The sequence below is a fragment of the Thamnophis sirtalis genome, unplaced genomic scaffold, assembly GCF_051295495.1.
Source record: "Thamnophis sirtalis isolate CommonGarterSnake01/CBP01778 unplaced genomic scaffold, rThaSir2_p1.2 scaffold_3, whole genome shotgun sequence".
In the NCBI taxonomy this organism is placed as follows: Eukaryota; Metazoa; Chordata; class Lepidosauria; order Squamata; family Natricidae; genus Thamnophis; species Thamnophis sirtalis.
In genome coordinates, this window is record NW_028261383.1 from 29,193,308 (window position 1) to 29,219,514 (window position 26,207).

The 26,207-nt window shown below is 40.2% G+C and overlaps 2 protein-coding genes across 2 annotated transcripts; both read right to left on the reverse strand.

The window, feature by feature from the left end:
- Positions 1-2,563: 2,563 nt before the first annotated feature.
- On the reverse strand, positions 2,564-15,854 carry LOC148047754 (vomeronasal type-2 receptor 26-like). The gene is made up of 8 exons (XM_087708131.1): positions 15,737-15,854; positions 14,899-14,942; positions 13,541-13,674; positions 12,432-12,717; positions 6,359-6,601; positions 5,450-5,599; positions 3,896-4,022; positions 2,564-3,465 (listed from the first exon to the last, which is right to left on the reverse strand). The coding sequence occupies exons 1-8, from the start codon at positions 15,852-15,854 to the stop codon at positions 2,564-2,566; spliced, it is 2,004 nt and encodes a 667-aa protein (XP_087564257.1).
- Positions 15,855-16,210: 356 nt separating this feature from the next.
- LOC148047755 (vomeronasal type-2 receptor 26-like) lies at positions 16,211-17,834 on the reverse strand. Its single transcript, XM_087708132.1, has 3 exons — positions 17,814-17,834; positions 17,521-17,647; positions 16,211-17,112 (listed from the first exon to the last, which is right to left on the reverse strand). Exons 1-3 carry the CDS (start codon positions 17,832-17,834, stop codon positions 16,211-16,213), a joined length of 1,050 nt encoding a protein of 349 aa, XP_087564258.1.
- Positions 17,835-26,207: the final 8,373 nt, after the last annotated feature.

Here is a 26,207-nt window from a genome sequence, read left to right on the forward strand (position 1 = left end):
TCTGTTCTCCTTTGTTACTCTCACAGTAAATGAGAGAAATCCTACATCCAATTAAGCCAAACTTTACGTACATACATGCATGCATGCATGCATGCATGCATACATACATACATCATATACCTGGGAAGCAAAAATGTGTGACTCTTGCAAAGGAATGGCATGATTTTCCTGATGTGTTGGGAGGCAATCCTCTGATGGACATGCTGCATCAAGTTAGAATGGAATAGGATAGGGTAGGGTAGGATAAGATAGGACATGACAGGACAGGACAGAACAGAACAGAACAGAACAGAATAAGAGAGTTGGAAGGGACCTTGGAGGTCTTCTAGTCCAATGTCCTGCTTCGGCAGGAAACATTATACCATTTCATTCTTGTTGAGTTCATTCTTGTTGAGTGCTTGACTGTTTGATTTGGTAAACAATTGGAGGGAGGAAATGTTTCTCCTCTTTCCAGATAATGTAGAGGTGGTTAAGATAGGTTTGACACTACAAGGACAGAAATCAAAATTAGGACAATCTCGAATCCTGATTCAGCATAATGAGTGAAACTGATCAATATGTGAATAAAAATAGATTGCAATTGCATTTGGGAGGGCTTTGCTTTTCCAATGCTTTCTGAATGTCTAAAGAGAGATAATGTAGAAGGCAGAAGTAATGGCATTGAGAAACCATTACCAAGACAAGGTCAGATAAAAGTAACACTAATATGACATAGCTTTCCTAATCTGTAATATATTGAAGGGTTAACTGACAAAAAGTCAAAGACAAAGAAAAGGCACATGCACAAAAACAAATTTATATAGGTAAATTTATAGGTAAAGGCTTATGTAGATATAGCTAAAAAAAATTCCCTGTCAGTCATGACGAACCCATGGGGAGGTGCTCATCTTTGTTTCACAAATGAAGAGCCAGCTTTGTCTGAAGATACTTCCATGGTGATGTGGCTGGCATGACTATACACTGAAGATGCATGGAACATTGTTACTTTCCCACTGAAGTGGTACCTGTTATCTTACTTGCATTTACATGTTTTTGAATTGTTAGGTTGGCAGGACACACTCACAGATACTATACATATATCTATATCTATATCATCTATATCTATATCTATATCTATATCTATATCTATATCTATATCTATATCTATATCTATATCGATATCTATATCTATATCTATATCTATATCTATATCTATATCTATATCTATATCTATATCTATATCTATATCTATATCTATATCTATATCTATATCTATATCTATATCTATATCTATATCTATATCTATATCTATATCTATCTATCTATCTATCTATCTATCTATCTATCTATCTATCTATGGAAATGGGTATGGATATATGGATAAAAAACAGGAACCAATTTTAATAGTCATAAGCGCACTTTCATTTTCACATCAGGTGTCCACATTATTTTTCTTTCAAATCATTCAGAATTGTAACTATTTTCCTTTTGATTGAAGACTGTCAAAATAATAATTTGTCTCATTAAGTTATTTAAAAGGATGGAGAAAAAAATTAAAGTTGTTCCAAAGTTCATCTTGATATTTTATCTATTCTTAATATATAGAATCCTATCTGTCTCTTTGTTTTTCTCTGCCTCGATCTCTCCCTTCTATCTATCTTGTTTATCTATCTCTGAGAAATCTTACATTATCTAGACAGGAGAGATCAATCAGATATATATTTGAAATAAACGATTTTTTTAAAAAAATAGTCAGAACATCATCCCAGAAAAAAAACTATAACACCAATGTATCTAGCAGCAAAAATACACATCATCATTAGCCATAGTCTTTCATTTGCTCTAAAATCATATCAGAATTTTATTAATGTCATTGATGATAGTTATGATTTAACATGAATTCAGATTGTGACAATTGAAAAATATTATTAATTCAAATATTGAATTGTTTTAGAAACTTTACTATTCAATTATTATAATTCAAAATTCACATGGAGTGGAAAGAGAAGGTATAACATTATACTACATGTAAACTACCATATTTTTCAAAGTATAAGATGCACTGGCCTTTAAGACACGCCATGATTTTGAAGAGGCAAATTTTTATAAAAAAGTTTTTGCACTCTGCAGATCTCCCAAAATGGGCCTGTTTTTCATGAAAATAGGCCCAGTATTATTTTTAAAGGGGGCATGAATAGCCTTTAGGAGGCTTGTAGAGTGCTCCTAGGTGGTAAGGGTGGGCAAAAATGACCAAACATGGCCCATTTTTCATGAAAATGGATGCATTTTTTGTCACAAAAGTGGCATGCATACCCTGTAGGAAGCTTCCAAAGTGCTCTTGGGAGCTGGGGGGGGGGGCAAATTGAGTGAAAAACATACCCCAGCCCCCAAGAACACCCTGGAAGCCTCCTAAAGGCTATGCATGGTCATTTTGGTGAAGGGGGCAGGGTTTTAGGAGGCAAAAATGCTGTATTCAGTGTATAAGACACAACCAGATTTTCAGCCTCTTTTTTTAAAGGAAAAAGGTGCATTTTATACTCCGAAAAACATGGTGTACAAAAATAGAACACCAACATAAGGAACCTTAATGTTTTTTCAGCATCAGATGTTCTTTGGTGTTCATGGCAGGTCTCAGGATAATAATGTAGCATTTGGGGATAAAGATGCAACCCAGTAAACCCAAGCTGGAGGCCAGGATGGAGAAGATCTGCACAGCCACCATATATTTCCCTTTAGTGCTCAGGTAGGTGGGGACAAAGGAGATCCAAACACTGCAAAAAACCAACATGCTGAAGGTGATCAGTTTGGCTTCATTGAAGGAACCAGGCAGCTTTCGAGCCAGAAATGCCACAAAGAAGCAAATGGCAGCCAGGAAACCCATGTAGCCAAGGGCAGAGTAGAACATGGTGACAGAGCCTTCATTGCATTGCAGCAGGATCTGTTCTGGTTGGGAATGAAAGTCAGAATCTGGGAATGGGGGAAAGATTCCCAGCCATATGATACAGATGCATACTTGAATACCAGAGCAGGATAAAACAATAGAGTTGGGTAGACCCTTCCCCAGCCATTTCCTCATGCTGCTGCCTGGCTTCGTGGCCAAAAATGCAACTACCACCATTACAGTCTTGGCCAACATGGAAGAGATGGCAACTGAGAAAACAATACTGAAAATGGTTTGTCGAAGGAGACAGGTCATTTTCATGGGGCGACCGATGAATAGAAGGGGGGTCAAGAAAGCAAGCAAGAGGGATATCAGAAGAGTGTAGGTGAGATCCCGGTTGTTAGCTTTGACTATGGGAGTTTGTTGGTATTTAATGAAGATTCCCAGAATAAAGGTTGTGATTAGTGACAAAGCAATAGCAAAAAAAGCCAGGATGACTCCCAATGTTTCTTCAGAGGATAAGAAACTTTTATTTTTGGGAATACACTGATCTCGCTTCTTATTGGAATACTGGTCATCTGGACACTTTTCACAATGGGCTGCATCTGGAAAAAATGGTTAGCATGTATCTGTTTCTGCAGCTGTAGGAGCATAAAAACTGCATCAGAAATCAATTACTTCATTTTCAAGGAATAATATAATATTTGTGCCCAGGGATATCCACATTATACGACATTAGTTAAAATAATCAACACTCTTTTTAAAGGCTGAAGATGAATGTGATTATCAGCGCTCAAAACTTCTTTCCTAAAACGAAGCAGGCAAGTCAATAGATATCAGCAATCTTTCATTATTTATTTTAATGCTCAAATCATCATCCAAATTGGTTCATAGTGCCCAATCTTTGAAAAGTTTGTGGATGCCTTCAAGAAATGTAATGTTTATCTTGCTTCTTGATAAAATGCCCCCAAAAAGCAATAGAGAATTTTGATTGAATCCTGATTTTTTTGTTATTTTTGGAGCCACCTACTGTACCTTTTTGCCCAGAGTATGTTCCTTCCATACACATAGAACAGTCGTAGCAGCAAACTGGGGCTCCCTCTCTCACAAGCTTGGTGTAACCCGGGGAGCAACTTCCTGTACATCTTGAATAAGGCACCAACTAAACATAAATAGAAAGATTATTTCAGAGCAATGTATGACTTAGAAGGATTTAGTGATATCAACTGGTTTCCAGAAGCCCAAGAGCACATTGAGCAAAACCAGTCAAGAAATAATGGCATGAACTTTAATTACTCTACTTGCAAGGGGCAAATGAAAGACCATTTTCTTTCTCTATCAATCTTCATTGTAGATCCCAAAACAGACTCTTTGCCTTATTCTTTCTTCCAAAGGAACATAGCTCCATTACAAAAAGTGTTTCTCCTTATGGCATGTATGAGAATGCTATACCATATATAGATACATATATTTTTCTCCATCTTTGCTTTCTCAGGAAACCTCCAACATCTAACTTTCTCTAGTGTCCCTATCTTTCTCTCAAACAACTGACCATTGTATCATCATATGTTAATCAAAGGTCATATTCAGCCAATTTGGACTGGTTCGCCCAAACTGGTAGTGAAAATCATGGGGGGAAATCACCACCCTGCCCACCAGCCCTGACTCTATGCCATACTATTTAGGCACATTTTTGTTGCCGGGCATATGAGCGCAAGCAAAGTGCTAGCACACAAGGCCAGATACATGCATGGAAGGGGCGCCCAAGAAGCAAGCGGACATGTGTAGGGCAAATTGGTGGTAACAAAATGTGAAACCCAACATTGATGTAAATGACTTTTTTAGCTGCCCTCATTTCCCTCACCACATTCTTAATGATACCTTTCTCTTATGCAATTCAGTGGACTAAACCCTTCATATTCTGGATTGTCTCCCAGACAACTGATCTTTGTTTTCCCTTGAAGACATTATGTTTCACATTCCAGAAGCTTCTTCAATTCTCACTGAATAGTGGAGTATGGATTTATATTCCTTCTGTAATTGCTGAATCTATATTCCGTTTACAACACAGTCTTTTAAGAAGATCCAAATCTTTCCATCCTCCACCATTCAGTCAAAACTGAAGAAGCTTCTTGGATAATAAGTGAAACATCTTCAAGGGAAAACAAAGTCCAGGTGCCTTCTGCTAATATGAAACTGTTTTGTTTGCCTGTAACTCTCCTGCCTTGTGTTTACTTGGAAGAACCACCTGTTGGTATTGTACATTTATTCATCTATTCTTACGTATATAAAGAAATTAATGAATCCAGCTGAATCGGTTATCTGTGTGTGCTTTCTGGTTTTGAATTTATGCAACAAACTCTGATAATATCTAATAAATTAATGAGACTTTAAGTTCTTTTATTTGGAAATTATCTCAATTGTCCTCAATAAGTATTATTTCTTATTGAGCAGAATCAATTCCACATATAGAGATAAACAGAAGAGCAAAATCCAAGCAGCCTCAACTACTTTGTTAAATAATGTTGGGCATTGGATTGCAGTTTGATTGACAGAAATCTTCACTTCCCAGGAGGCTTGTCTTTCTACATTCCCAATTTTCACCCCCACATCTGATTTGTTCAAAAGTGATGTCCACTGCATGATATCAAAGTCACCAATAGGAACTCCATTTTCTTCAAAAGAAATTCCATCTCCGGAAATATTGTGATGTTGGAAGTTTCTCAGGAACCTATGAAGCTGCAGAAACAGAAAAAACATGAAAATTTGATCCTTTGTTCAATATTTTTTCTTGCTATTATTCTGGATTGGAGGTTCTCTGAATAATTCAACCTCTTCAAATCACTATTACCATCTGAAACAGATTGATTCAGCATCAATTGAACCTCAAAGGAGAAGACTTACCTGCCATGGCTGTACAATCTGGGCTGATTGGTGGCATCCAGCCTGCATTTTCCTCTTACTCCATTGGGAGGAAGAGGCAGCTCTGAGGACCCAGGCCACAGCTTGAATTATTTGGGAAATACTAGAGGAATCCTGAGACAGGATTCTTGCAATCACATCATGGGGTGGGAATTCCCATTTCTCTTTCTCTCTGCATTTTTTCCAAACTTTCTTAGTTAACAGAGGACTTGAATAGGAACATTGGAATGCTTCCTTTCCATACACAAGGACCATAGATGCATAAGAATTAAAGTCATAATACTGAGCCCTTCTCTTTCTATGGATGAGGAAGGAAAACAAAGCATATTTATTTTGGAGATCAACTGAGCGGTCAAAAATATTTACACTTAAAGCTGTCAAAGTTGTTGCAATCCACACCCTTCCCACAATTGATGTATTAGTCATATCAAATGTTTGTATTATTATGGTTAACATTCCAAAGGCCTGAAAATCCAGATGGCATATTATAATTTTTATTTGACTCTTAATAAGAGAAAAGAACATTTTCCTTTTTTCTTGCATGACAGTTTCTGCAGTACTTGTCTGCATATTTGCTTCTAGGACAGTTCCTGAGAGGACAATGCAAATCCCATTTTTAAGAGTGAGAACTTCCAAGCGTCTTTTGAATTTTTCTCCTCTTTCATTGTCCTGAGAAAGGAGGCCGATCCACGTCCATCGGAAATGCAGGAGAAGCTGGACAATGGCTGAGTAAGGAGGTTCTTGATTTGGGGTCAACCGATATGAAAAAGGCAAATGATGATTTTGCTCAGCCATCTGGTTGATGACACTGTAGTTGATCTAAAGATAAAAGAGAAGGTATTGGTAGTTTGTGCCTGTTTTAATGATAAATGTCAGATAGTAAATCTAAGGGCCTTTCCCCACGGCTGAGAGAAGTTTCCAACAATAACTGCACAAATATTGGGAGTTCCCTTGACATTCTGTCCTGTTGTCTTGTATGCTCCCTTTGAAACCAGGGAGCTCTGAATTATCTGTGGATAATGTTCATGGGTCATCCTCATAGAGAACACCCTCCTAGTCACATTATAACTCACCCATTCTCTCAGTCCATTAGTCAATCAGTATAGATCTGGGGAGTCTTCTAGTCAAGCAGGAGACCTTAGACCAGGGGTATCAAACTCAAGTCCTGGATCCGTCCTGCAGGGTGCTTAGATCTGTGCCATGGGGCTGCCCTGAAAATAGCCCACGGTCCCTCTGCCAGCAAAAAGGGTGCTGGAGCACCCCCCCCCCCAAGCTCTGTTTTCACTGGTAGAAGGTTGCAGGAGCTGTCCCATCTGAAAATGGAGCTTGGGACCCCATTTTTGCTGGCAGAGCATAGGCGCCCCCTGACACAAGTGACATCATGTTGGCCATGTCCACCTTGGCCACACCTCCCCGCAAAAGTCAAACACAACCCTGATGCAGTCCTCAATGAAATCGAGTGACACCTCTGCTCTAGTCCTCAAGTAGGAGACTGAATACCATTTCAGACAAATGACTGTCCTGCTTCTTTTTGAAAACCCCCAGTGATGAAATTGTTTAATATTGGTATATTATTTCATTGTCTTCATTCATATAATTGATTTCAAATATTTCTATATAAACTCTTTAATTGGCTGAATTTTTTCAGACATTTGAAATGCAGAAGTTGGTTTAATAACCTCACTTTAAAGCAGACCGAGGAAGCATCTGGGTAGGTGGGTGGAGCCTCCAGCCACCGCCACTACCAGTTCACCCGATCTGGGGCAAACCATCAGAAACCCACCTCTTCTGTATCCTGCATATATGTTAAATAGGCAGAGCGACAGTATGCAGCAGAGGTTCCCAAAGCTTTTCAGTCCACCGCTGGTGCTAGTAGTGGAATTCAATGTTTTTTACTACTGGTTCTGTAGGCATGGCTTTGTGGGCGTGGCTGGGGGGGGGTGTCATGTGACTGGGTGGTTTGCATGACGAAAGAAAATAGTAACAGTAAAATTCAAAACTGTAACCATTAATTGCACATTTATTCAAAATCCAATTTAAAAACCTTTTTAGTTAATGTTATTTCAACAAAATTGTTGAACATGATCCAGTAATACCAGGTTTTCAAAGTCTAATAGTCATTTATCATGAATCTTAGTAACTAGTAACTTAGTAAATTCAATAAAATTAAGTAACTACTTCGCTGTTCAGTAAAGTCTTAATGTGATGGATGGGCTTGATGAAGTGATACCAGAAAAAAAAAGTCTTTTCAAAGGAAGTGGCAATGAGTTATTTCCCAAACTGTAGGCCGAACTCCAGGATGTGGGACTTGGAGGATCCCCATTTTTAAAAACCTGGTTACAGGCAGAGGAAGAGCTCAAGACACTGATCCTCTCTTTGTCTGTAGAAGCCACAGTGGGAACCTGTGGTACTCAAAATTAGAACCCCTGATTTCTAGATTTAAACCTTAAATATTGAAATGGCCCTTTTCTTCCCGATTTCCAATGAAACCACTCCATTTACTGTCACACAAATCTCTCTTGCGGGTACAACGGATTCCTTCCCCCTCCATGTATTTTCTACTCGCCTCCTCAGCTTCCCTGCTGTATTTATGATTGGCAGGGCGCTCTTCTCTCTGGGGTCAGGGAGCAGCCCGAGCACCGGCGGCAGGAAGGGCAGCGGCAGAAAAATCTGGGGCAGCAGTTTGGGGGAGATGGGGCGGAGGGAGGGAAGATGTGGTTTTGGAGGAGAATAAATCTCTGTCACCATGCAGGAAGGCCCCTGCAGTTGCATCAGTAGGTCTCCCTGCAGCCCCCTTTGAATGCTCGCCTTTCCTTAAAACCTGCTCCGCCTCACATTTGGCCTGCTTCATACTTAATGAAATTGGTGGGGCCTGGACTGAAGCAGCTGGTGGGGCGCTGCAGGCTTGACATGCGGTGGGCCAAGGTGGGTGGGTGGGAGAGAAACAGAGGCCCTAACGGCGGGACAGGCAGCACCCTCCTTCCACGCTGCCAGCTAGTCCAGCGCAGACTGGCAGAGAAAGAGAGGTAGCCCGTTCTCTGCCTCCTCTTGCAAAGAGATTCAGCAGCCCTCCAGGACCCTCCTCTCTCTCTCTCACTCTTTCTCTTTCTCTCTCTCTCTCTCTCTCTCTCTCTCTCTCTCTCTCTCTCACACACACACACACACACACACACACACACACACACACACACACACACACACTCCCTCCCTCCCTCTCCCTCTCCCTCTCTCTCTCCCTCCCTTCTGGGCTTAGAAACCCACCTCTCTGCTCTTCCACTTCCGGGCTGCAAAGCAGACAGGAGGCCGATATGCTCGGGCTTTGGTGCCTCAACTCGCCAAAGGAAGCTCGGCTCCTATGGTGATCCTGGATCGCTTTTTTCAATCCAGGTTTTTAAAAAATAAATAAATCAGGGAGGAGGGGCACAAAACGGAGTAGCCAGGCAAAGCCCTTGCTTTGTGGGTAAGGATTTCGAGAGGAGCTCCCAAGCAGGGAGGAGCCTTTGGAAAGAAACGAGTTGGCTACTCTGCTTTCCTTTTAAATGCACCCATAGGTGTGTGTTTCTCTGTTTTCTTCCCTATCGCTGGTATGAGGCTCTCGCTCGAGGCTGGATGGCCTTTCAGAGGCTTGTTATTTACACACAACACACTATAACCCCTTCTATAGCCCTGTCATTCCAAGCAGAGTCTTGCGCCCTGTGAGGGGGCCACCTCCAGCACTCCTCTGCCACCTTCCATGCCTCTTAGCACCCCCTGCCTCCCCCTTGCCTCTTAGCGCCCCTCTAAGTCATCCCAAACTCATCCCACTGCCCACTTTGGAAACCACTGGTAAACAGCCTTGCCAAACTCTTTTCCTAATTCTGAACCAATCAGTGGTTCCGTGTCCTGTTCTCACTGTTGCAAGAAGCACCTGCATATAGGTTTCTCGAGAGACAAATAAGATGGTCTGTTACTCCCATTTCTTTAAGAACTTGTCACAGTTTGTTGTGATCCACACAATGAAAGACTTTAGCATAGTCAATGAAGCAGAAGTAGATGTTTTTCTGGAACTCCCAAGCTTTCTCTCTGATCCTGCATATATTGGCAATTTGATCTCTAGTTCCTCTGCCACTCTGAAATCCTGCCGACACTTCTGGTAGTTCTTGGTCCACATACTGCTGGAGCCTAGCTTGTAGGACTGTGAGCATAACTTTCCTTGCATGTGAAATGAGTGCAATGGTGCAATAGTTTGAACATTCTTTGGCATTGCCCTTCTTTGGGATTGGAATGTAAACTGACCATTTGCAATCCTATGGCCATTGTTGAGTTTTCCAAATTTGCTGGCAGAATGAGTGTAGCACTTTTACTGCATCATCTTTTAAGATTTTGAATAGCTCAACTGCAATACTATCAGCTCCACTAGCTTTGTTGTTGCTCAGACTTCCTAAGATCCTTTTGTCTTCACATTCCAGAATGTCTGGCTTGAGGTCCATGATCATCCTATCGTGGTTATCGGGGATGTTAAGCTCATTCTTCTTTGGTTCTTCTGTATAATTTCGCCACCCTTCGTAACCTCTTCTGCCTCTGTTAGGTTCCTGCCATTTTGGTTCTTTATCATGCACATATTTGCATGAAAAGTTCCCTTCATATCTTTGATCCTCTCTATGCTATTGTTTTTTTTTCTATTTCTTTCCTGTTCATTTAAGAAGTCATTGCTATATCTTCTAGCTATTCTCTGGAATTCTGCATTCAATTGGGTATATCTTCCCCTTTCTCCCTTGCCTTTTGCTTCCCTTCTTTCCTCAGCTATTTGTAAAGCTTCCTCAGACAATCATTTTGGTTTCTTGAACTTCTTTTTCTTTGGGATGGTTTTAGTTGCTACCTCTTGTACAATATTGTGAACCTCCATCCATAGATCTAAGAAATCAGATCTAATTTCTTAAATCTGTTTGTCACCTCTATTGTATATTCATCAGGGATATGATTTGTTCATACCTCAATGGCTTAGTTTTCCCCCCTGTCTTCTTCATTTTAAGCCTACATTTTGCAACAAGAAGCTCATGATCTGAGCCACAGTCAGCTCCTGGTTTTATGTTTAATGTCTGTATAGCGCTTCTCCATCTTTGGCTGCAGAGCACATATCAATCTGATTTCTGTGTTGACCATCTGGTGGTGTCCAAGTGTAGAGTCGTCTCTTGGGTTGTTGGAAGAGAGTGTTTGTTATGACCATTGTATTTTCTTGACAAAATTCTACCAGCCTGTGATCTGCTTCATTTTGTACTCCAAAGCCAAACTTGCCTGTTTTTCCAGTTAAGTTTTGCCTTCCTACTGTAGCATTCCAATCCCCCATGATGTCATTTTTTGGTGTTAATTCTATAAGGTACTTTAGTCCTTCATAGAACTGGTCAACTTCATCCTCTTCAGCACCAGTGCTTTGGACATAGACTTGGACTGCTGTGATGTTGAATGGTTTGCCTTGGATTCAAATTGAGATCATTCTGTCATTTTATGTATTGTATCCCAGTATTGCTTTTTCTATCCTTTTATTGACTATGATGGCTATTCCATTTCTACTGAGGGATTGTTGCCCACAGTAGTATACCTGTTGATCATCTGAATTAAATTCACCCATTCATGTCAATTTTAGTTCGCTGATTCCTAAGATGTCAAGGTTTAGTCTTGTCATCTGTTGTTTGACCACATCCAGTTTGCCTTCATCCATGGATCTTACATTCCAGGTTCCTATGGAGTGTTGATCTTTACAGCATTGGACTTTCCTTTCACGACCAGATACATCCTCAGCTGAACATCCCTTCAGCTTTGACCCAACCACTTCACTCTTTCTGGCACTACTAGAATTAGTCCTCTGCTCTTCCCCAGTAGCATATTGGACACCTTCTGACATGAAGGGCTCATCTTCCAGAGTCATATCTTTTTGCCTTTTGTTATGGTCCATGGGGTTTTCATGGCAAAGATACTGGAGTGGGTTGCCATTTCCTTCTCCAGTGGATCACATCTTGTTAGATCTCTCTGCTATGAGCTGTCTGTCTTGGGTGGCCATGCACGGCATAGCTCAGAGCTTCGTTGAGCTATGCAAGCCCCTTCACCATGACAAGGCAGTAATGCATGAAGGGGATTTATGTATATACACACATATATACAATACACACACACGTGTGTGTGTGTGTGTGTGTGTGTGTCTGTGTGTCTGTGTGTGTGTGTACATACAGTGGTGATCTGCAATCAGTTTATCAACCGGTTCTGTGAGTGTGTGCTTTGCGTGCATGTGCAGCGTTCAAAATATACCAGTTTCAAGCTCTACAGCCTACCTTCTAAAGAAACCCCAATAAATAAAACAGCTGAGGCACAGAAATCCACTGTGCTGCATGAATCCGCTGAGCTGAAAAATGCAGAAATTTATGACAGGATAGGGCGGGGAAGGGTGGGTGAGGCCAACTGAACACAGGAACTACATAACTACATATGTATGCACAAACACACACACATACACACACAAACACATTTCACATACTTTGTGAATTAAAAATTCTTTCAGTTCTTCTAATATTTACTCACTGACTTTCAATTTATTTGGAGAAATATGTACAACTGCAGCCTTCAAGGCAAATCTGAACAATTTACAACTTGGAATTTATTCCATTTGCCTTTATACCTGTGGAATTTTATAGATGCTCATGACATTAGATATATGATCAAAGAGTTCGGAATCCATCTCTTCAAGAACTGCCAGCAGGTTCTTTCGTCTTCCACAACTGTAGTTTGGGACGTTTTCCTGTCCTGTAGACAGCACATCCAGCATGGCCTCATATGTCATTCTTGCACTGAAAAAGTTCTGATAGATGTTGTATCCCAGGGTGATGTTGGGTAAGAGCCAAGGATTCCGGTTGACTTCATGAACAGCCAACAAGAAGGGAAGAATATGGTAGAAAGTGTTCTCACTGAAAGGTAAGAAATTTCATCATCTTTTTTTTTTGCTCTATATCAATGATTTATGTGATCAACTTAAAAGCAATTGCATTCTTTTTGCCAATGACATATAATTATTCAATTCTACAGATAATTCTGTAGTTTTGCAAAGTGATCTCGACTATGTGTCTGAATGGTCATCTGTTTGGCAACTTCAAATTTTGATTAATAAATGCTCTTTATTGGTAAACGTAATCAGAATGTCAAGGATAAGCTAGGTGGCATTGATTTTGCAAATGACACTCACTTTGTCAAGGACCTCAGTGTACTTATTGCTGACTGTTTATGCTCCAAAGCTCACTGTTTCAGCCTTGCTAAAAAATCATTAAGAGTTGTCAACTTAATTTTGCAAAGCTTTTTTCCTGGAAACATTGTATTGCTAATTAGATCTTATAAAACTTATGCTAGATCAATTTAAGAGTATTGTTAAACTGTTTGGAATCTTCATCATATGTCTCACATCAGAACAATCAAGTGGGTTCAGAAGTACTTCACGAGAAAATTCTTGCACTCTTCTGTATACAACAGAATTCCTTATGCTACTAAGCTTGAAACTCTCACTTTTGATAACTTAGAACTGTGTCGCTTGCTGTCAGGCCTAGGTATTGGTATATAAAGGAACTTTTACAAAATCATCATGTTCCCCAGGAGCCTTTACTCTAAAGCAAATTGGAATGAGCAATAATGAATTTGCCTTTCTCAAAGTGAGGAATTAGGACAAATGAAATCCTTCCTAGAGAAGAAATTGGAGCATGTAAACTCAATCACCAGAATCCTGGATGTGTTGACAATTACCTTTTCAGTTGGTGGGTTGGAGGCTTGGAGAATGAAAATTGGTATAATCGAGCTCCGATTCCTGACATTATTCCAGCAATCCAGTAGTCTCCTGGTTTGTAGTAATGGAACCATTCCTTTTCTTCTATTATCACCTTAAATGGACATTTCACGAGCATACTGGCACAGGGAATTTGAGAAAGAAGCTGAAGCAGAAAGAGCTGTATATGCAGCAGCAGCAACATTTGACATACACTGCAGGAGATCCTTCCTATACTTCTTTCTTCAGCACAGAATTAAATCTCAGACACCACAATTAAAGCGAAGAAGGTCCAGTTTATCCCCAGATTTGGAAGTTTTATCTGTAGTTTCAGATTGCTATAGTATTTGCCCAGCTTTACCCAACCTCTGCTCTCATGACAGAAGGAGGCTGTTACAAATCAGCATATCGGATGTTGTCTATCCCATTTGTTGTCACATTGATTGGCAACTAATTGTGGTGTGGAAATTCCAAAGGAGAATAAATAATCATGCTTGTAAAAATTAGAGGGGGAATTGGGAATGAGCATTGCCACAAAAGTGTGCAGTTGGAGAAAAGAGTTTTGTTTGACTCAGGAGAATAATCCTAACTTGAGAATCAAGAAAGGAAAAATTTGGGGAAGTTTGATTGTTTTTTTTTAGTCTGAAAACTTATTCTTGAGATTCCAAAGCTTAAAATGTGGAAAACCAGTTCAACATTCTTGAACTAGGCAATGGGCCATTATAGTTCCTTCTTATTCTGTCTGATGTGAATGAGGCCATCTTATTCAATGGTTAGATCAGAGGTGGTATTCAGCTGATTCAGACCTGTTTAGGTAAACCATTAATGGTGACCTGTGGATGGGCCAGCCCCACCCACACATCCCGGCTCTATGCCGTCCTATTTAGCCACATTTTCTGATGTGGATGAGGTCATTGTTCTCAATGGTTAGATCAGAGGTAGTATTCAGCTGGTTGAGACTAGTTCAGGCAAACCATTATTGGTAACCTGCCCACACACCCCAGTTCTATGCCATCCTATTAAGCCACTTTTTTTAAGCCATGTCCATGAGCAAAGTGCAGGTGTGGAAGTTCGCACACATGTGTGGAAGACACACATGCTCACAAAGCGGGCATGCATACGTGGGGCGAACTGGTGGTAAACCTATGTGATGCCCATCTCTGGGTTAGATACTCTAGAATTGTTGTCCAGATCATGATATATTGAACAACCTATTGGAGACCCCTGTTAAATGTCTTGTATCTTTCAAAATGCAGAAGACTATCAGTCTTTATGGCTACAAAGAAAATCTAGTCAAACTTCCCTGGGGAATTAAACTGAAAAATAGCTTGTTACTGACTTCTTCATGAAGTGGTGATATTTGCTGTCTCTTACATAGGGAATCTAATAGGGAACCAAGAGATGACGCTATAGCAGTACAATACCAACTTTTCCATCTCGAAAAAGGTAACTCTCTTCTAATTTTCTATTAGCCTGTGGTAGCTTTTGGTCCATTTTGTCCATTTCCCCGCCTTTGTTCATTTGTTTTTTCCAAGGTACCCACCATACATTTCTTTCTCATCAGGTAAACAGAATTCCTTCTGGTAGCAGCCAACTGAATGTCACATTATATTTAATCAGTTGTGTTGTCAAGTATTGATACTGTCTCCTCTGGTCTCCTCTCCTCTCTAACTCTCCTAGGTATTTGTTTTAAGATCAGAATTTCTCTCCCTTTGTACTCCATAAGCTCATCTCTAGTTCTTTTCTATAATTCATATCTCAGCATCTTCTTGGTAAACCTCACGTGCACCTCTTTTGCTAATGTTTGCCTTCTTGCATAGTTCATATGTATTCTGAATATTTTGTCTATTTCTCATAGTATATCATGCTTCTTTTTCTGCAATACTCCAGCCAGCAACTCTATCATCACTACAACTAGGTCTTCCTCTTTCTCTTCCACAATAGTAAGCTGCCTTTTCCATCTCAAGAAATATAACTGTCTCTTCTAATTATCTATTAGCCTGTGAAAGCTTTTGGTCCATTTCGTCCATTTCGTTCTCTGTTTGCTCAGCCATTATTTCTATTTTCTGTACCTCTGTTCATTCTTCGCTATCATTTTCATCCATCTTACGTATATTCCCCTTCATCTTCCCCATTTCATCTGATCTTATCATGGTTTTTTGACATAACTTCCTCACTTTTGGTCATGGCTTCTTGGATCCATAGTAGCATCACTTGCATACTCTTCATGGAGCTTGACTTCTTCAGGCCTAACAGGCTTTCTCTCATTTGTAGATTAGACTGGCTTGATGACATCGATGATGTTGCTGATGAAGATGTATATATTAACAAAAACACACACCATCATTAGCCATAGTCTTTCATTTAATATAAAACCTTATCAGAACATCTCTGGTAACTGTTTATCTGTATTTGTTTCAGAAATTTTTATTAATGTCATTGATGATTTTTATGTTTTTCAGATTATGACAATTGAAGGATATGGTTATGTGAAATAGTTTGAGTTGTTTTAACAACTTTTTACTCTATTATAATTCAAAATTCAAATGGAATGAAGAAAGATAAGCAACAACACATAAAACATTACTTCAAACTATGTGATTTAATGCTGAATGTAAACTGAACAAAAATAAAACCCAATATAAGGAGCCTTAGTGAGTTTTCATCATCAGATATTCTTTGCTGTTCAGGTCAGGTCTCAGGATAATAATGTAGCATTTGGGGATAAAGATGCAGCCCAGTAAACCCAAGCTGGAAGCCAGGATGGAGAAGATCTGTACAGCCACCATATATTTCCCCTTGGTGCTCAGGTAGGTGGGGACAAAGGAGATCCAAACACTGCAAAAAACCAACATGCTGAAGGTGATCAGTTTGGCTTCATTGAAGGTCCCTGGCAGCTTTCGAGCCAGAAATGCCACAAAGAAGCAAATGGCAGCCAGGAAACCCATATAGCCAAGAACAGAGTAGAACATGGTGACAGAGCCTTCATTGCATTGGAGCAGAATCTGTCCTGGTTGGGAATGAAAGTCAGAATCTGGGTATGGGGCAAAGATTCCCACCCATATGATACAGATGCATACTTGAATACCAGAGCAGGATAAAACAATAGAGTTGGCCAGACTCTTCCCCAGCCATTTCCTCATGACACTGCCTGGCTTCGTGGCCAAAAATGCAACTACCACCATAATAGTCTTTGCCAGCAAGGAAGAGACGGCAACTGAGAAAATGAAACTGAAGGTGACTTGCCGAAGAAGGCAAGTCACTTTCTTGGGATGACCAATAAACAGAAGTGGGGTCAAGAAAGCAAGCAAGAGGGAGATAAGAAGAATGTAGGTGAGGTCCCGGTTGTTAGCTTTGACTATGGGAGTTTCTTGGTATTTAATGAAGATTCCCAGAATAAAGGCGGTGGTTAGGGACAAAGCAACCACAAAGAAAGCCAGGATGAATCCCAACAATTCGTCGTAGGATAAGAAGCTTATAGTTTTAGGGATACACTGATCCCGCTTCTTATTGGAATACTGGTTATCTGGACACTTTTCACAATGGGCTGCATCTTGGAAAAAAATGGTTAGCATGTATCTGTTTCTGTAACTGTAGGAGCATGAAAACAATATCAGAAATCAATTACTTCATTTTGAAGGAATAAAATAATTTCTGCCCATGGATATCCATATGACACAACATTAGTTAAAATAATCAACACTCTTTTTAAAGGCTGAAGATGAATGTGATTATCAGCTCTCAAAACGTCTTTCCTAAAAGCAAGCATGCAATTCAATAGATACCAGAAATCTTTCATTATTTATTTTAATGCTCACATCAACATGCAAATTTCCTGATAGATTCCCAATATTTGAAAAGTTTGCAGATGCCTTCAAGAAATGTAATCAAATACGCACAAAAAGCAATAGAGAATTTTGATTGAATCCTGATTTTTTTGCTATTTTTGGAGCCACAGTACCTTCTTGCACAGAATGTGTTCCTTCCATACACAGAGAACAGTCATAGCAGCAAACTGGGGCTCCCTCTCTCACAATCTTGGTGTAACCCGGGGAGCAACTTTCTGTACATCTTGAATAAGGCACCAACTAAACATAAATAGAAAGATTATTTCAGAGCAATGTATGACTTAGAAGGATTTACTGAAATCAACGGGCTTCAAGAAGCTCAGGAGCACATTGAGCAAAACCAGTCAAGAAGTAATGGCATGAACTTTAATTACTCTACTTGCAAGGGGCAAATGAAAGGCCATACTCTTTCTCTTTCAATCTTCATTGTAAATCCCAAAACAGACTCATTGCCTTATTCTTTCTTCCAAAGGAACATAGCTCCATTACAAAAAGTGTTTCTCCTTATGGCATGTATGAGAATGCTATACCATATATAGATATAGATACAAATATTTTCTCCATCTTTGCTTTCTCACGAAACCTCCAACATATAACTTTCTCTAGAGTCTCTATCTTTCTCTCGAACAACTGACCATTGTATCATCATATGTTAATGAAAGGTCGTATTCAGCCGGTTTGGACTGGTTTCCCCATACCGGTAGTGGAAATCATGGCGGGGGGGAATCACCACCCCCGCTCACCTTCACTGGCTCTATGCCATCCTATTTAGGCATATTTTTGTGGCCGGGTGCATGCGTGCAAGCAAAGTGCTAAGGCGCAAGGTCAGGTGCATGTGTGGAAGGGGCGCCCGCAAAGTAAGTGGACACACAAAGAGCAAATTGGTGGTAACCAAATGTGAAACCCACCACTGATGGTAAAGACTTTTTAAGCTGTCCTCATTTCCCTCACCACATTCTTAATGATAACTTTCTCTCATGCAATTCAGTGGGCTAAACCTTTCATATTCCGGATTGTCTCCCAGACAACTTATCTTTCTTTTCCCTTGAAGACGTTTCACTTCTCATTCCAGAAGCTTCTTCAATTCTCACTGAATAGTGGAGTAAGGTTGGATTTATATTCATTGCAGTCATCTGGTTGTTAGCAGTCTTTCTGAAAGTTGTTGAGGCCACCTGGAAGTTATCTGTGCCCTCAGGGTCACCTGAATAGTGCAAATGGTTGTGGAATCTTCCACAATTGCTGAGTCTATATCCCGTTTACAACACAGTCTTTTCAGAAGTTCCAAATCTTTCCATCTTCCACCATTCAGTGAGAACTGAAGAAGCTTCTTGGATGAGAAGTGAAACATCTTCAAGGGAAAACAAAATCTAGGTGCCTTTTGAAAAAGCATCTTTGGCACAACCATGACCTGCATGATTGAGAATCTGCATAGACATTCTGGATTTTCTCTTACTGAAAACAAGATGAGTTGGTGTACAATAAATAATAGCAACATATTCCAGTTTAATAATGTACATTGCAAATCCGGCAATTCAATGCAGCAGGTTCCAGTGTGTGATAGATTAAAACTTCTAAAGTAAAATGATATCTGTTAGAATATTCATGACTGGGAGAGACATGCGAACAAGGTCAGCCAATGAATAGGCATAGCAACTAAGTCAGCCAATGGGAGCTTAAACAGATCTGAGTCTGTACAAAGAATTGGAAACAGAAATTTAAGTAAGAAGTCTGAGAATGTCTTAGCAGTATTAAGCAGTCTGATGCTATGTGAAGTAAATTAGCAATCTGTCTGGGCCTGTCTGTTGATATGAAACTAACTGCTTGTGTTTGCCTGTAACTCTCCTGCCTTGTGTTTTCTTGGAAGAACCTCCTGTTGGTATTGTACATTTATTCATCTAGTCTTATGTATATAAAGAAGTTAATGAATAAAGCTAAATCCAGTTATCTGTGTGTGCTTTCTGGATTTGAATTTATGCAACAAACTCTGATAATAGCTAATAAATTAATGAGGCTTTAAGTTCTCTTTTTTTGAAAATTATCTCAGTTGGCCTCAATAAGAATTATTTCTGAGGAGAAAAAATTCCACATATGGAGAAAAGTAGAAGAGCAAAATCCAAGCAACTTCAACTACTTTGTTAAATAATGTTGGCCATTTGATGGTACTTTGATTGACATAAATCTTCACTTCCAAGGAGGCTTGTCTTTCTACATATCCAATTTTCACCGCCACATCTGATTTGTTCAAAAGTGATGTCCACTGCATGATATCAAAGCCACCAACAGGAACTCCATTTGCTTCAAAAGAAATTCCATTTCTAGAAATATTGTGATGTTGGAAGTTTCTCAGGAACTTATGAAGCTGCAGAAACAGAAAAAACAACATGACAATTTGAGACTTTATTTAATGTTTTCTTGATATTATTCTGGATTGGAGGTTCTCTGAATAATTCAAGCTCTTCAAATCACTATTACCATCTGAAACAGAATGATTCAGCATCAATTGAACCTCAAAGGAGAAGACTTACCTGCCATGGATGCACAATCTGGGGTGATTGGTGGTATCCATCCTGCATTCTCCTCTTACTCCATTGGGAGGAAGAAGCAGCACTGAGGACCCAGGCCACAACTTGAATTATTTGGGAAATACTGGAGGAATCCTGAGACAGGATTCTTGCAATCACATCATGGGGTGGAAATTCCCAATTCTCTTTTTCTCTGCATTTTTTCCAAACTTTCTTAGATAACAGAGGACTTGAATAGGAACATTGGAATGCTTCCTTTCCATACAATGTGACCATAGATGCATAAGAATTAAAGTCATAATACTGAGCCGTTCTCTTTGTCTGGAGGAGGAAGGAAAACAAAGCATATTTATTTTGGAGATCAACCGAGCGGTCAAAAATATTTACACTTAAAGCTGTCAAAGTTGTTGCAATCCACACCCTTCCTACAAGGGGTGTATTAGTCTTATCAATTATTTGTATTATTAATGTTAACATTACAAAGGCCTGAAAATCCAGTTGGCAGATTATAATTTTTATTTGACTCTTGATAAGAGAAGAGAACATTTTCTTTTTTTCTTGCATGACAGTTTCTCCAGCCCTTGTCTGCATATTTGTTTCTGGGACGACTGCTGAAAGGACAATGCAAATCCCATTTTTTAGAGAGAGAACTTCCAAGTGTCTTTTGAATTTTTCTCCTTTTTCATTGTCCTGAGAAAGGAGGCCGATCCACGTCCATCGGAAGTGCAGGAGAAGCTGGACAATGGCTGAGTAAGGAGGTTCTTGATTTGGGGTCAACCGATATGAAAAAGGCAAATGATGATTTTGCTCAGCCATCTGGTTGATGACACTGTAGTTGATCTAAAGATAAAAGAGAAGGTATTGGTAGTTTGTGCTTGTTTTAATGATAAATGTCAGATAGTAAATCTAAGGGCCTTTCCCCACGGCTGAGAGAAGTTTCCAACAATAACTGCATAAATATTGGGAGTTCCCTTGACATTCTGTCCTGTTGTCTTGTATGCTCCCTTTGAAACCAGGGAGCTCTAAATTATCTGTGGGTTCATGGGTGGTCCTCATAGAGCAGACCCTCCTGGTCACATTATAATTCACATGTCAGCTGCGACTTCATTTAGTAATCAGGAAAGAAACCACTCAACTCCATTTGTTTGAAACTGAGTGTACTTTTACTAATTATAAACCAACAGTAGCAAAGCTAAGCTGAATCTGGTTAATTAGGCACAAAAGCAAATAATATCATGTATAATTCAATCCCCTCCCCTTGGCACCCCAGTCCATAGTCCAATTATAATGCGCCCAACTGTCAGGTGGGAGATAACTTCAAAAGTCATCATCAGGATGGAATGCTGGACAATTAACCTTGATGGGAAACTCTCTTCCTCCACATGCTCAGTAAGATGGTCAGGTCAGCATCTAGAATCTTCCTCCAGCACATCATGATTCCCCTCCCAAATACCATGCCCCCCTCCCCGTTTCAATGGCAGCTGAAGCAGCAGCAAAGCAGAGGCTGACATCACCCATCCACTCAGACCCAGCCTATGAGAAACCATAGCCGGTCACAAGCCCGGATAAATGGGGAGTGTTGGTTCCCGTGGCAACGGAACCATGAAACAAGCTGAGAACCCAATGGCAGGACAACACATGGATAATGTAATGTGACGTCCTGCCCCTGGCCTTCACAATGCAACGGTCACTGCCTTGTGGACGTTGACATTTATGAAGATTAAGTCCAAGTAAGTCCATCCACTCAGCCCATTAATGGGAAGTCTTCTAGGCAAGCAGGATACCTAGTCCAGGGGTGTCAAACTCAAGGCCCAGATCCAGACTGCAGGGTGTTTAGATATGGAAATAGCAAAGGACTGGCCCACGGTGCTCTGCCAGTGAAAAGGGAGCTAGAGGATGCCCCCTGAGCTCCATTATGGTTGGCAGAGGGTTGTAGGAGGCCATACCAGCAGAAAACAGAGCTCAGGAGCCTGGTTTTGCTGGCAGAGCATTTGGGCTACCACAGGTACCCCATGACACAAGTGATGACATGATGGCCACACCCATCTTGGCCACATCTCCCCCCCAAGGTCAAACACAACCCTGATGCAGCCCTCAATGAAATCGAGTGCTACTCCTGCCCTTTCCAACCCCCTGCTCAAATAGGAGACCCACTACCCCTTAGACATATGACTCTCCAGTCTCTTCTTTAAAAATCCCAGTTATGAAGCAACCACAATTTCTGAAAGCAAGCTGTTCCAAATGGTTAATTGTCCTCAAAGTCTTAATTCCAGGTTGCTTCCCTCCTTGCTTAGTTTCTGGTGCTTTGGAAAATAAATTGACTTTTTATCTTTTTAAACTGACAAACACATTAATTTCTCATAAATATTGCTTATTTGATTCTTTCTTATGTTGGGCTTGAAATATTGTTTGTTATATTCTCCCCCACAGCAATTGTTTAATATTGGTATATTATTTCATTGTCTTCATTCATATAATTGATTTCAAATATTTCTATACAAACTCTTAAATTGGCTGAATTTCTTTCAGACATTTGAAATGCAGAACTCGGATTAATAACCTTACTTTAAAGCAGACCCAGTGCCTGTGGAGACCCAAGGCAGGATTTGAGGGGGAGGAGGAAGTATGGGGATCCCAATGGATTGTAAATGAGCATGAGGTATCAGCAGTGGTGCGTTTCAAATAATTCCACCACCGGTTCACTAAAAATGTTAATGTGTGTGCTTCCATCATGCGCAAAGTTTGTTTGAACAGTTTTTCGGGGCCTGCTCCCCTCCATCTCTGCTTTCTGGGGCAACAGATGCTTCTCTCAGCAGCATTGGGAGAGCGTCTTGTGCAATTTAGCAGCTGTGAGCCGATTCTTTTCTCTAAGTCCCACCTGAAAAGTGCTGCGACTGAGAGAAACAGCATTCAACATGACTGCTGCTTCTCTGTGCTACAGTGCTTTCTGGATGGGACTTAGAGAAAAGATGCAGCTCACAGCTGCTAAATTGCACAAGATGCTCTCCCACCGAGAGCAGCAATAGAGAGAAGTAGCTGCCAACCCAGGGAACACATAGAGCCCAGGAAAATGAAATCTGTCACTACCTCCATTCCTTCACCATCTATTTGCCAGGAATTGAGAGGGCCGGACACTATGATCTTAGTTTTCTTAATGTTAGGTTTCAAGATAACTTTTGCACTCTCCTCCTTCACCCGCATCAAGAGGCTCTTTAGTTCCACCTCACTTTTTGCCATTAGAGTGGTATCATCTGCATATCTGAGGGTGTTGATATTTCTCCGGGCAATCTTAATTCCAACTTGTGATTCATCTAGCCCCACCTTTCTCATGATGTGTTCCAGTGGTAGGTTTCAATTTATTTTACTACTGGTTCACTTGTACATGCACACATTTGCTTGCAAGTGAGGCTTCTGAGCATGTGAAGAAGTGTTTGGGCAGGTAGGCAGGGCTTCCTGGCTATGCCACTACCAGTTCACCTGATTTGGGGCAAACTGGCAAAAATTCACCTCTGCTGTGTTCTCCATATATGTTAAATTGGCAGGACAACAGTATACAGCCTTGCCAAATCCCTTTCTTAATTTTGAACCAATCAGTGGTTCTGAGTCCAGTTCTCACTGTTGCTTCTTGACCCACATATAGGTTTCTCAAGACACCAATAAGATGGTCTTGCACTCTCATCTCTTTAAGAACTTGCCACAATTTGGTGTGATCCACACACTCAAAGACTTTAGCATAATCAATGAAGTAAAAGAAGATTTTTATGGAACTCGCTAGCTTTCTCTATGATCCAGCGTATATTGGCAATTTGATCTCTAGTTCCTCTGCCTCTTCGAAATCTTGCCTACACTTCTGGTAGTTCTCGGTCCACATAATGATGGAGCCAAGCTTCTAGGATTTTGAGCATAACTTTGCTAGCATGTGAAGTAAGTGCAATGGTGCAGTAGTTTGAACATTATCTGTTATTGCCGTTCTTTGGAATGTAAACTGAATTTTCCAATTTTGTGGCCACTGTTGAGTTTTCCAAATTTGCTGGCACATTGAGTTTAGCACTTTTATTGCATCATCTTTTAGGATTTTGAATAGCTCAGGTGGAATACTATCACCTCCACTAGCTTTGTTGTTTCTCACACTTCCTAAGATCCATTTGACTTCACAATCCAGAATGTCCGGCTTGAGGTCAGTGATCACCCCATTGTGGTTATCAGGGATGTTAAGCTCATTCTTTTATAGTTCTGCTGTATAATTTTGCCACCTCTTCTTAACCTCTTCTGCCTCTGTTAGGTCCCTGCCATTTTGGTTCTTTATCATGCCCATCTTTGCATGAAATGTTCCCTTAATATCTCCAATTTTCTCAAAAAGTTCTCTGGTCCTCCCTATTCTATTGTTTTCTTCTATTTCTTTTCACTGTTCATTTAAGAAAGCATTCTTATCTCTTCAAGCTATTCTCTTGAATTTTGTATTCAGTTGGGTGTATCTTCCCCTTTCTCCCTTGTCTTTCACTTCCTGTCATTCCTCAGCTATTTGTAAAGCTTCCTCAGACAGCCATTTTGCTTTCTTGCATTTCTTTTTCTATTGGAAGGGTGAACCTCCATCCATAGATCTAAGGAATAAAATCTAATTCCTTAAATCTATTTGTCACTTCTACTGTATATTCATCAGGTATATGATTTAGTTCATACCTGAGAGGTTTAGTGTTTTTCCCTATCTTCTTCATTTTAAGCCTACATTTTGCAATGAGAAGTTCATGATCTGAGTCCCAGTCAGCTCACGGTCTTATATTTACTGACTGTATAATGCTTCTCCATCTTTGGCTGCAGAGCACATAATCAATCTGATTTCTGTGTTGACCATCTGGTGATGTCCAAGTGTAGAGTCATCTCTTGGGTTGTTGGAAAAGAGTGTTTGTAGCCTGTGACCTGCTTCATTTTGTACTCCAAGGCCAAGCTTGCCTGTTATTCAGTTAACTTTTGACTTCCTACTTTAGCATTCCAACTCCCCATGATGATAAGGAGATCATTTTAGGGCTAATTTTATAAGGTACTTTAGTGCTTCTTAGAACTGGTCAACTTCATCCTCTTCAGCACCAGTGGTTGGGGCATGGACTTGGGCAACTGTGATGTTGAGTGGTTTAAATTGGATTTAAACTGAGAACATTCTGTCATTTTGGGGATTGTGCTTTTCTACTCTTTTATTGACTATGAAGGCTACTCCATTTCATCAGAGGGCTTCTTGCCCACAGTAGTATACCTGATGGTCATCTGAATTAAATTCAGACATTCATGTCCATTTTAGTTCGCTGATTCCTAAGATGTCAATGTTTAGTCTTGTTATCTCTTGCTTGTCATCTCATCTCTGACCACATCCAGCTTGCCTTGATTCATGGATCTTACATTCCAACTTCCTATGGACTGTAGATCTTTAGAGCATCAGACTTTCCTTCCACCACCAGATGCATCCACAGCTGAGCATCCTTTTGCCTTTGACCCAGCACTTCACACTTTCTGGTGTTACTAGTACTAGCCCTCTGCTGAGTCTGAAGTACTAGTACAAAATGCACCAATTTCAAGCTGTACAGCTTACTGTTTGGGCAGTGCTGGTAACTAAAACAGCTGAAGCACAGAAATCCACTGTGCTGTGTGAATCAGCTGAGCTGGAAAATATAGAAATATAGGACATGATAGGGTGGGGGCAGGTTGGGGAGGACAACTGATCACAGGAACTACATAATTACATATGTATGTACACACACACACACTTCACATACTTCACATACTTGAGTGAATATTCACATGAATATTTACTCTCTGACTTTCAAATTATTTGGAGAAATTTATTTTGGAGAAATATGTACAAGTGCTGCCTTCAAGGCAAATCTGAACAATTTACAACTTGGCATTAATTCCATTTGCCTTTATACCTGTGGAATTTTGTAGATGCTCATGACATTAGATATATGATCAAAGAGTTCAGAATCCATCTCTTCAAGAACTGCCAGCAGGTTCTTTTGTCTTCCACATCTGTAGTTTGGGACGTTCTCCTGTCCTGTAGACAGCACATCCAGCATGGCCTCATATGTCATTCTTGCACTGAAAAAGTTCTGATAGATGTTGTAGCCCAGGGTGATGTTGGGTAAGAGCCAAGGATTCCGGTTGACTTCATGAACAGCCAACAAGAAGGGAAGAATATGGTAGAAAGTGTTCTCACTGAAAGGTAAGAAATTTCATCATCTTTTTTTTTTTGCTCTATATCAATCATTTATGTGATCAACTTAAAAGCA